Source organism: Falco cherrug, chromosome Z (assembly GCF_023634085.1).
Source record: "Falco cherrug isolate bFalChe1 chromosome Z, bFalChe1.pri, whole genome shotgun sequence".
In the NCBI taxonomy this organism is placed as follows: Eukaryota; Metazoa; Chordata; class Aves; order Falconiformes; family Falconidae; genus Falco; species Falco cherrug.
This window is the reverse complement of record NC_073720.1, coordinates 39449718-39461852: the sequence shown is the minus strand read 5'-3', so window position 1 is coordinate 39461852 and position 12135 is coordinate 39449718. Positions and strand designations below refer to the sequence as shown.

General features: G+C 38.5%; 1 protein-coding gene across 1 annotated transcript in view; it reads left to right on the top strand.

Moving 5' to 3' along the window:
• The window catches only part of TMC1 (transmembrane channel like 1), a 67931-nt gene extending 55900 nt beyond the window's left edge, over positions 1–12031 (top strand). The window contains 9 exon segments of the mRNA XM_055699418.1: positions 1876–1943; positions 4894–5133; positions 7587–7712; positions 10055–10115; positions 10117–10134; positions 10232–10367; positions 11326–11423; positions 11426–11516; positions 11519–12031. Of these exon segments, the coding sequence (XP_055555393.1) occupies positions 1876–1943; positions 4894–5133; positions 7587–7712; positions 10055–10115; positions 10117–10134; positions 10232–10367; positions 11326–11423; positions 11426–11516; positions 11519–11595 (915 nt within the window). The 3' untranslated portion in view covers positions 11596–12031.
• The last annotated feature ends 104 nt before the right edge of the window (positions 12032–12135 follow it).

Genomic DNA, 12135 nt, shown 5'->3' with positions numbered 1-12135 from the left:
ATGTCTGCTGGTAAGGGATGATGGAAAAAAAAATATTACTGAGGTTTTTATTTGGCAGTATTTAAGAATGGCGATAACAGTCAGGTGCATTATGGTCCTCAGGTCCAGTAAGCTGCCTGAAACAACAGCCAGAAATGGTAATGCAAACTGGAAATAATTGGATTGCTGGAAATACCTGAGCTTAGAATCTTCCCTAGGAAGTAGGTCTTCCTGTGTCTCTGTGGTTAGTGGCCATTATATACCTATCATCCATTAATTTTAACCTTTTTTGTACATTAAATGATTCTGACAATGAAAATGTCAGTTGGCAAAGAATTCCAGAAATTAACTTGCATGTTGTGTGAAAAAACACTTCCTTGTGTTTATTTAAAAATTAAATTTAAAATTATTTTATTTGTTAATGCTAACCTCTATGTTATGAAGAATAGTCACACATTATTTGATTCTGTATGATCTTATTCATCTCTCCATGTCACTTAAAACATTCTATCCGTCTATACAGCCATCTATAGTCAATCGATTTCCAAGCTGAATACTAGTAATGTATTTAATCTTTCTTCATATGGAAGCAGATTCAGAAATACATGAAACATAAATAAAGCAGTTTGCTGTAAACATATACATATACATCTGTACATATATACAGAAAACTACACAGAAAAAATGTAGGGATTTCAAACATCCCAACAATATAACATACTAGAATTTAGAATTGTGAGTTGAGTTGGTGATTTTAATTGAATAATTTTGTCTTGATTCAGATATAAGGCAAGAGTTATTTTTGTATCTCATGCTGCTTCCTCCCTGTCAGTCATCTGTGTAATTAATACTTGGAAGATACACAGTATTCATGATCTTTTTGTCCACCCGCTATGGTGAATTATGCAAGTCATCAGGTATGGTGTAGCAAAAGTCTCTTGTATGAGAAAGCTGATTAAACAAAACCTTGTGACAATGCAAAACCATATGAATAATATGCTTGAATGAGACATTTAGATGTAAGCCAAAAGTTTACAGCCACAATTTCTTACCAGAAAGTTTTGTTCTGGTGCATATGCACACAAACTAGTTACGTATGTGTGTATTTCAATCATCACTCAAATGCAGTGTATTCAATGTTTGCAGATGGAAGTGTTCATGAACTGGAGACTAATAAATAGGGTAAAAGATAAGATGTGGAAATGATTAAAGATTTGGAAGAACAGAATGAAAGGGTTAGTTAAGAAATATAAGTCTAAAGACTTATTTGTTTACAGTATTTATGTGTCTATACTGGAAACAAAAATTTATGATACAGTGTTTTCTTCAGCAAAGTGGTAATGACATTGCATAACTGAATCTGGAAGTTAAAATTAGAATCAAACACACTCAAATTAGAAATAAGATATTCATATTAAGCAGGGAAGGCAATGATTGGCAACAACTATCAATGCTTAAAAATAATTCATCATCTCTGTAACTGCTAAAATATGAAGGATAAGGTTATAATTCAAACGGGAGTTAAATCACAGCAGCCTCATAGCTGGTACCGTATTGGAGGACACATTAGATGACCACCACTTGACACTCCAATGGAAAATTTATGAACTGTTGCTTTAAAATTTACTCAGTACCCAGAACTATTTCAAATTTCCCATTAGCACCTTCCTCCAAACAATCTCAAAAAGATTTTCAGTAAAATACCGCAAGCTGTATGAATGTATACCTGTTGGCCTTGAGTAATTGTTTCACAATTCACTGACAAGATGCAACAAGAGGCCTTACAACAAAATGCCAGTATGCTGCTCCTGTTGGAATGACAGATTTAATCTACTGTAAGTCATCTTAAAACCCTTCATGTAAGCCTTATGAAAGTATCTGTATTATGTCTTTCAGCCATCATATTCTGAGTTTGATATAAGTGGAAATGTGCTGGGACTGATCTTTAACCAAGGCATGATCTGGTAGGTGTGCCAAAGCATGTTGCACCTGCAGGACTGCAGTATTTAGTTGTATCTATGAAAGATCATTCTGAAATGCTGATTCTGTCCCATTGCTTTAGTTTGATGGAAGTGTAATACAATACAAACCAAACTCTGGTACACTGCAATCAGTGGGACCACTTCAAAACTAGTTCTGGGGTAAGATTATGGGACAAGATGGATCAGGGTTTTGGAATGAGCTGGTAAGATCAACCAGTAAAAAATGCATAGATGAATCTTATCTTTTTGTTGACTGACTGCTTGCTGGAGCAATGACCTGGCCTGTAGTGTTTTACTTTGAATTTCAGCCTTTCAAAATACCTTACCACTCTTTTCTCATGTGTCCTAAACCAAATTCATGTATAGAAGCCTAGAGTCGTAGAATCATTTAGGTTGGAAAAGACTTTAAGATCATGAAGTGCAGCTGTTAACCTAGCACAATATGTACAGGCACGTGAATGCACATAAAGTGCTACTGCTCAGTATAAGTCCTTAGTCCTAGAGGAGAAGAGTTCTATGTTTCTATCCATTTTTGGACTTTAGATGAGTGATAAAGAACACCAGTGTGTAGAGCCATCATGCAAGATTCTCAGTGTTCCTTGAGAACTGTCCTCCTCAAGCACTATTGACTTCTCAAAGTTAGTTCTTGCTAAGGCCTAATTTTTGACATTTAATATGACTGCTGATCAGACTTTCTGCTTGGTGAAAGCCCTCACTTCTGTAAAGCAAAAAGGTTCTGTGTTGTGTACATGTCAAAGAAGTGCTGCAGAAATACAGCAAAGAAAGATGCTGAAAATATCTTGCAGCTCTCACAACCAAACCCTGTTGAGGGGATGCACTGAGGGCCCTGACAGCAGCACCATGCGCTTGCTCAGGAGAGTACATTGCTGGGGATGAGCATTGCACCGCCTATGGCCTAGTAGTGATGGCATGCCATAAGAGTGTCGTTGAAGGGTGTCCAGTCCAGCTGCTGGCATGTGAAGCACCCATACTGTGTTCTGCACCTTAGAGAAGCAGCTTAGCTTTGTGATTGGCATCTTGGTATCTGCCTTAGGACTAGTGTTCAAATTTCTGGTAGGAAACGTTTGTCAGGCTGCTATTCATCAAAATGATGAGGCTATAGCATAAGCTCTGCTTGCAATTTTATGCGCAATTGATGGCACTGATACTTCCTACTGTTGTAATTAACACTTTTGAAGATACGTTGGAAATTATTTTCTACTTGAGAGATGCTGAGGATTCTGTGAGGGAGTCAGTTCCTGATTATTGTCTAACAAAACTTCTATACATACCTATAATTTTTATACTTCATTACATGTAAAGACTCTGTGGACTTCTGCTATGCCACAATATACACATTCTGGCACAGAAACTGTGACTTGTGCTTTTGTGATACTATTTAGATATAGCATTCTTTGTCGCAGGGTTGGGACCACATTTACATGCTAATTGATATTTGCATGGCCAGGTAAGGCACTAACCTTTAATGTTTTTCAAAATAATGTCTGGTGATTTAAACTGAACCAGATACATCAGGTGAATAAAAGAAGGTTGACAGAATTATGATAAACATACACTGCCTAAACCATGTTTATCTTTAATACATACATAAATTGGTTTCTGTTCTATCTGAGCTTTTCAAATTCTATTGCACATGCTTGTCCTCATCTGAAACAGAATAAAAGAGAGTTTCAAGTGCAGCTGGTGAGCTGATGTTACCACAGAGCAAGAGAGGATACAAATGGCATGTATGTGTCCAGTTATTTTTGTGTACAAGAGAGAGAAGTTAGGAAACCTCTTCTCACCTCCTTCTCTGTGTTTTCACAAAGCAAGTGGGATGCATATAATTTGAAAGTCTTATCTGTATTAATAAGCTTTGGCAAGAATTTGTCTACCATATAATAAATATTCTACTGAAATATTATGACAATGGCCATAAGGTACCCAGATTCTGAACTTCTCGAAACTGAGGAGTGTTTTGCAACTGATTTCCATGAGACTAAGGAACAGGACCACAAGGTGCTCTCTCCCTTCAACTGCAGAACTGCAAACCCTTGGTTTTTTCATTGAAGATATACTGAAAGAGGAAGGCAAGATACTAATATCATAGAGTCTGTCATAGTATTTCTGTACTTGGAAGGTCTTTCCAACAACTTAGATCTATTGCCTGTTTTTTAAAAAGAAAAACTGTGGCACTCAGAGGCAAGGTAGATCAGCCCTGGTCACCTGGACAATGATTAAGGAAAAAGTAGGTTCCCGATTTCTTACATTCTGCACTGTTTGTCCAGCCAAATGAAAGTAGTTGCTTTTCAGTCAGCATGATACAATAAACAAGGTGTGATAAAAATAAAATGGGCCCAACTACTTCAGTGTCATAACCATGCAACTACACACAATAAGGAAAAAACCATATTTAGCAGAATCAATAAACAGTTTGTTGGAATAAAGCACTAAAGAACCATGGTAATAGAAGTAAAATACATGTCAACTAGAGCAGAAAAATCCTTCCTAAAATGGTGATAGCATATTAAGAATAATAATAAAGACTAAACTAGCTTATTTTGGTAATACCTAGCTTTAGGCCTATCCTTTTTTATACAACACAAGTGAGATGCTACCTGAACTAAAGGGACAAAGTAAGAGTGAAAAACATTTCATTAGGTGATCATTTAGTTTTCAGGGAAAGAGGGCTTTGTAGCTTTGAAACAAAAATTTCATATGGAGAATTCTCTTCATGTGCCTCTTGTTCTTCTTAAAAAAAGACTGACAAAAAAAGACCAGTAAAAAAATATAAAGATGGTTTTTATGAACTTGATTTCTGAGCGCACAGTGTGTATGACTGCAAAGCACATTGACATAGGGAGTGGATGGCATATCTAGGAATACAGAAGTCCTGCAACAAAGTGGTTATTTTTTTTTTCTTCTTTTCTAGGATGGGATCTTTTTATGCTCCATGTCTCCCAGCAATCAACGTGTTCCGCCTCCACACTTCAATGTACCTGCAGTGCTGGGCAGTGATGTGCTGCAATGTCCCCCAAGAGAGGGTCTTTAAGGCTTCCAGATCCAATAACTTCTACATGGCAATGCTGCTTTTCATCCTCTTTCTTTCTACACTGCCTGCTGTGTACACAATCGTCTCCATCCCACCATCTTTTGACTGTGGTCCTTTCAGGTTTTTTGCATTTTACATTCATCTTTTGTTATTGATGTAATAAACTGCCTCATCACATCACAGTGAATGATGCAGTAATGATGTAAAGCTTCTAAAATAAGTGTTAGCACCTGATAGTTTAAGTGTTTAGTTGTGTTACATTTCTCGTTGTGGGTAATTCTTGAAGCTGGAATCCTAGAAAACTGAGTAATTCTTTAGGCAGCTTTATCTGAAGTATAGAACAGAAAATCTTTTAGTTAGTTGTAATGTAAAAATTGTCATTACTGCTGTAATTCAGCCAGAAATTATTCTTAAGGAGTAGAGCTGTGACCTCTTATGCATCTCTGGTCTGCTGGCTTGATAATGATGGCTTTCAGGAAATGTCTGCATGTGCCCTGTAGGAGGGGCGTGTCAGAATGTATGGTGATATACTAAACGTATGGTGGTGCAGTCTTTTGACTACTGTGACTCTTTCCAACTGACACAGTATTTCATGTACCTGTAGTACCACTGTGAAGCTGATTCCATTCCTGAAGTCTCCAAGACCTGCCTGTTCATTAGTGTCTTCTAAAAACTTAGGCCTGCCTTTGCTGTGCAAACATGTGCCTCACATTCAAGCTAGCTTAGATATTGCCATGCTTTCTCGTTTTGTGCATACACCTGGAAAGTCCAGGACCATTTTCATCATCTTTACTTACCAGGTAGAATAACATACAACTGTAATGAGTACACAACAACAGTCAATATATGAAATTAAAATTTGTAAAAGACTTTAGTCTTTGGTTTTAAACAATGTATTAGCAAAACAAGAGTAGGGGAATAGTAAAATACACATCCTGATTCCAATGAAAGGTTTGAATAATACATTACTGTTGTAAAATTATATACATAATCCCCAGTGCACTTTGTAAAGGAGCAGAAGTCGTGCCACATTAACTTTGGCCAAAGTCAAAACATCTGGGAGATTGCTTCTAGCCACCTGCAATACTCACAGTCACCTAGGAGGGAGAATTGCATGACATGCCAAAAATTCTGATGAAATAAAAACCTGCTTGAATTTACAGAAGCAATGATAACAAAGCAAGTAATGCAAAGCAATTTTTTTTTATTTGAGCAACTGTTCAAAATGAGAAAGATAATAGTGCCTGCAAATTTTCTCTGTCAAATGCAATGATGCTTTGTTCTTCATTAAAAAAAAAAGTAAAAAAAATAATTAAATCTTCAACATAACATTTAAATGGGGGAGGACTTCCTACTAATGAAGGTTCATTCAACCTGGGTGTAGGTAATGCTACTCTTGAGCAGCCAGTGGGTAAATACTGGTAGTGCATGGCTCTATATTTAAAAAAAAAAATATATATATACTGTTGGTAACTCTGTGTCTCATCTATTATGAAACTTCTGATTCTTTGGGTTTGTTTGCTTGTTTTTGGGGTTTTTTTTTTGTTTAATCCATCATTAGAGGCAACATATAGAACTCAACAGACACCTGCCAGGAGTAGGGAAGCCAGGACAGAATTAGCAAAGTTGTAACAGGAGAAGCTTTGTGCATGCTGGGGAAAAGATAAGGACAACACAGAGTGGGTGGGTGGAGAAAGTGGAGAGAAAGAAAGATCTGAAGAAGAATTCTGCCTGCAACCTTTCTACATTACTGGAAAGAGAGTAAACACTGAGTTAAGAAAAAGACCCGTTTGTCAGAAATGTTTTAGAGAACTGAGAAGAGGTGACAGGAGACCTTAATGACTGGAATATCAGGTGGTAATTTGGTGACAATTCCTTGAACCAACTAAAACTACCAATTAGTCTCGATACACATGAAGACCCATTTTTCTGGTCTTGTTTATGTAAAAACCTTCAAACTCTGTATTGTGAGGCACAGCCAAAGACAAACAGGAACAGACTTTTGAAACATCTATTAAAATGCTTCTGCAAGGAAAACTTAATGTTCTGACGAGAAAATAGTTAGATAAGCTGGCCATGGAACAAATACACATGGTTATTAGATTGTTGTAACAGTAACAAAAATCCAAACCACCACTGCTGACTTCTATAGCATTGATACACAGGAAGGAGAGAGGATTAAGCTGAAGCGTGCTGAACAGAAACCATTTGCAAGCAGACCAATTTTTGCTTATCAATCATACAAAGACAGGATTTGAATTTTTCACCAGGACTTCATAGAGTGTAAGTTGCAAGTTTAACTTCAGTCTGGTTGGTGGAGTAATCATGGTGTAACTGCAGGCAAAATCTATTAGCATACAATAAAAATATTGGTATCTATTCCCCGCCCCCCCCCCCCATCAATTCTATTTGAAATAGTTTTCCTTTCTGAGTGTCAGATTTTAGATGTTACCATATACTTTATTGCCCTTTTCCCAGGTATGATGTAATGTGACTAACCTATATACTCATACTACTGCATTGCCATGCCATAATATTTTTATGAGATATATTTCAACTTTCCTGTTTAATAGTGGGAAGACAAGAATGTTTGAAGTCATATCAGAAACTCTGGAGCATGACTTCCCTTCCTGGTTCGGGAAGGTATTTGGTTACGCTTCTAACCCTGGACTCATCCTACCTTTTATATTGCTGATGGTGTATGTATAGAATATTAACTCAAAGCTTGCTTAATCTAAGGTCTGTTAAGTTTCTTTTACTCTGAATCTTTACTGCCTGAATGTCTAATTAAATACAGTGCTGATTGCCCTGTGGTGATGGACTTGAAGAATTCATGAACCTTTTATTTGATCATAATTAATATGACTTTGCACAAAGGGTAATTTATCTTTTTGTTCAATGGCTTTCTTTTTGATTTTCTTATTGCTTTTCAAAAATGTTGTTGTTGAAACAGTAATGGCAAAGCTATTAAAATGCAAAAGCCCTATAGGGGATCTGAAGTGCGGTGTGACTTTGATGAGCTTGTCCAGTAGGCAGAACAGCCCACTGGATTACAGATCCTTAGCCAGTTCAATAGAAACATGACCACTACGATGCAAAGTTATTTCTCAGTAACTTTCAGTGGGTCTGATTGTCAGTGCCTTGGCCTTTCCTTGACAAACAATGTACTCTATGCTCTTGGGACAGGTGTGTGAGGCAGGGTGTTGGAGACTTTATGAAATAAGGCTAGTAGAGATTTTTTTGTGAGTCAGTAACTGGTAAAGAATAATGACCCCAAAAGTCTTTCTCAGAGACTGTGCTGAGCCCTGCTTCATAAAGGCATTTTAAACTGCTGTGTACTTACAACAGATTATATAGCATACTGCTGAAGTAAAAGTTAATTCTATGTAGAGATAGGCTGGGATTTAACCCTGTGTTGTAGAACTGCCAATAAATACAGAGATTACAGAATACAACAGAAATTGCAGAAGAATTTTACATGAGCAAAATGAAATTTTGAGATGAATTTTTGCCAAGGTTCACTTAAAATCATATTCTATTTTGACCCTTGGCTAGAAAAACAAAGAATCCAGACTATCTTCTGAACTACATGGTCAACTCCTCCTGCTTATTTTTCTGAGCACTTTGGAGTGTTCCAAGGCAAATAAACTAAAAATAAACAGAGGAGAGGAGAGGGGGGAGGGGGAGGGGAGGGGGAGGGGGAGGGGGAGAGGGGGAGAGGGGAAGGGAAGGGAAGGGAAGGGAAGGAGAGGAGAGGAGAGGAGAGGAGAGGAGAGGAGAGGAGAGGAGAGGAGAGGAGAGGAGAGGAGAGGAGAGGAGAGGAGAGGAGAGGAGAGGGAAGGGAAGGGAAGGGAAGGGAAGGGAAGGAAGGAAGGGAAGGGAAGGGAAGGGAAGGGAAGGGAAGGGAAGGGAAGGGAAGGGAAGGGAAGGGAAGGAAGGGAAGGGAAGGGAAGGGAAGGGAAGGGAAGGGAAGGGAAGGAGAGGAGAGGAGAGGAGAGGAGAGGAGAGGAGAGGAGAGGAGAGGAGAGGAGAGGGAAGGGAAGGGAAGGGAAGGGAAGGGAAGGGAAGGGAAGGGAAGGGAAGGGAAGGGAAGGGAAGGGAAGGGAAGGGAAGGGAAGGGAAGGGAAGGGAAGGGAAGGGAAGGGAAGGGAAGGGAAGGGAAGGAAGGGAAGGAAGGGAAGGGAAGGGAGGGAAGGAAAGGAAAGGAAAGGAAAGGAAAGGGAAAGGAAAGGAAAGGAAAGGAAAGGAAAGGAAAGGAAAGGAAAGGAAAGGAAAAGAGAAAGGAAAGGAAAGGAAAGGGAAAGGAAAGGAAAGGAAAGGAAAGGAAAGGAAAGGAAAGGAAAAGGAAAGGAAAGGAAAGGAAAGGAAGGAAAGAGAAAGGAAAGGAAAGGCAAAGCAGAGAAAACAACATATGCAGATTAATTATTTACTGTTTACACGAATAAAAGACATCATATCAGAATTTCTCTAATTAAATCAGGATGGTGAAATATACTAATTTCATAGAGTTATCACAAAAGTAATACAATATACTGAAAAATGAAAATTGCATTATGCAGTTACATTTTTGTTTAGTAGAAGAAAGTGGTCATAATTTAAAACAAAAATAAAAATGTATGCTTTTGGCTGTTTTCTTGGCAGTCGTTGAGTTTGCTTATTGTATTAGTTCAAAAAACTTTTATAAATATGATTTACTAATTTTTAATTATGTCACACAAGTTAACTTTCATAAGTTACTCTTCAGAAACACACTTCATAGTGAGGTTTAGTTTTATGGAAACACCTTCATTAACTACTATATTATTGAATGTAGAGTATTAATAGACATGATGATTTCTTTCAGCTTTTTTTCCCCCTGAAGTAACAGTGCCTTCTTTGTACTGTAAGGAAGCACATTGTTCATTGTCAAAATACTACTAACCGATTATGTATGATAAATGAGGAAAAGATACAGATTTTGTATTAGCACAACTGTAGTTCTTGCTATAGGAATGTTGTAAGAGTCTTTATATTTAAATTTAATTATTTTTCTTTAACTTAGACTGAGTATTTATTATCTCAATGCTACATCCAAATCCTACAAGGAAGCTAACTTGGAACTGAAAAAAGAAGCTACAAAGTGTAAGGAATAAACAATTACTGATTTTATGGCTTTACACAATGTTAGAGAAGCTGTTCAGGTCACTGAAAGATGCCCTCTCTCTCTCCCCATCATTAGCAAGCAGAAGAAAATAAAAGAAGAAATAAACAAAGGGCACAAAAATCAAATGAACAAGAGGAAAATCCATTTGAGACAGAACCACCACAGCCAAAGCCGAAAGCAGACAAGCAAGATGAATCCACTTCAAACCAAGGTAAGGACTGTTTTGAGCTCCTCAGGAAGAAGAATACATTTATGTCAGACCACAGTCTTCCTCACCTGCCGTGACTGCTTCCTTTGCCATAATGTCCTGAAAGATACTCATAATGAGAAATTGCAAGTATTAACCTAGTCTCCAGTCCACTTTTCTTTCTTTGGCTTCTTTAAGAAATACTGTAACATTATTCCACACTAGGCAATACCAAAGCAAAAAAACCCTGTAATAGGGCTATAATGAATGGCAAGATCCCGGCCACAAAAAAACCCTCACTTAAAGCCAGGTCTGAATGTCAGTGATCCCTCTCACAAACAAGTTGGGTCCAAAACTTGCACCTTGCTATTGCATTTTGTTGACCCAGGACTAGTCAGGACAGCATTTCTCCTCTGTGCTATGTTCACCAGGAGAATGTATAGTGAAAACACAGTATGGTAACAATCCTTTTCAGAATGTCTAGCTCGATCATGCAGGTTTCAGTCCATCTTGAAGGAATTCACAGGCTGTTTCCTTTCCCTGGTCACTGTTAGACTTTTCCCCATCATGTATGCATGCCATATATCCAGTATAGGCTCAAGCCTAGCAGAGAAACCCAGATTGGAGATGACTGTCTTTGGGAGGAACCACTTGCAAGGTGTGTCTGCAGCCTCAAAACCCACCCACTTAAATCTGAAATTGATACCTTCATCTTCATTTACAGGTAATATCTAAGTGCATGTAGATACTTGGGAAAAGCCTCCACTTCACCCTGTTGTTGGGGGCCTTGCAGAAAGGACTGGAGGGAAAATGTGCTGCAAAGATCATGAAGGCACATGACCCCAGATGTCAGGCTGTGGGCAGGGGGAGGCCACAGACTTTCCACCACACTGGAGTGGACAAGTGGCTGCAGGATTTCTCTCTCATGGGATTTCTGGTTTGCATGTTCATTTTCTAACTCTATTCTCCAAACACATTTCAGACAACAAGAAAGAACAGGGTGGCAATGAAGCAAAGAAGACAGGCCAGCCACAAGAAGACAGCTCCTCTCAGGCACTCCAGCATCCAGGCCTTGCCTGCCGAATGGCCTCTATCCCGTGCACAGCAGAGGAGGAAACCTTCCTCCCCCATCCATAGCTGTGATGAGGCCACCAGGGCCCAGGGGCTATGGATGCTGGGCTATCCACCTGGGAGCCCACGCTTCCCTGGGGCACAGCCAGGAATGCCCAGGGGCCCTCCCAACTACAGATAAAGACCCTCCAGCACATTGTGATATGATGATGGACACTGAGAGCCAGAAGAATGGTCCTAAACCCACACACACTCCTGCAAGTGCAGAAACCTGCTGTGTTCGTTGTAAATTTTCATGTGCATAAAAGTTACCTATCTGCTTCAGTTTTTGCAGGACGGGAGGCTTCAGAAGAAAACATCACATATGTCTTGCAATTGAAGGGCTTACAAAAATGCATTATCTGTGTCAATAGGTAACTAAACTTTGGGATGTTTTATTGGAAGGTATTGATTAGAAGAATGAAAAATATCTTGTATTTAGTTGAATATTTTCTTAAAAGCCTGAAAGTGTGTCCCCTAACATCTTTTCCTTTTTCCTAGAAGCACAGTACACTCAAAACATTGCTTTGTACAAAGGATATGAGAGTCAGTTATATTTAAACATTGCATATAGATTGTCTTCTGCAGGTCATATATGCATACCCAAAGATTTCAGATTGTACATGGGAAACAAGGATCTTTTCAAAAGCTGAGTGATTACCTCCAAAATCTTTGGAAAGTA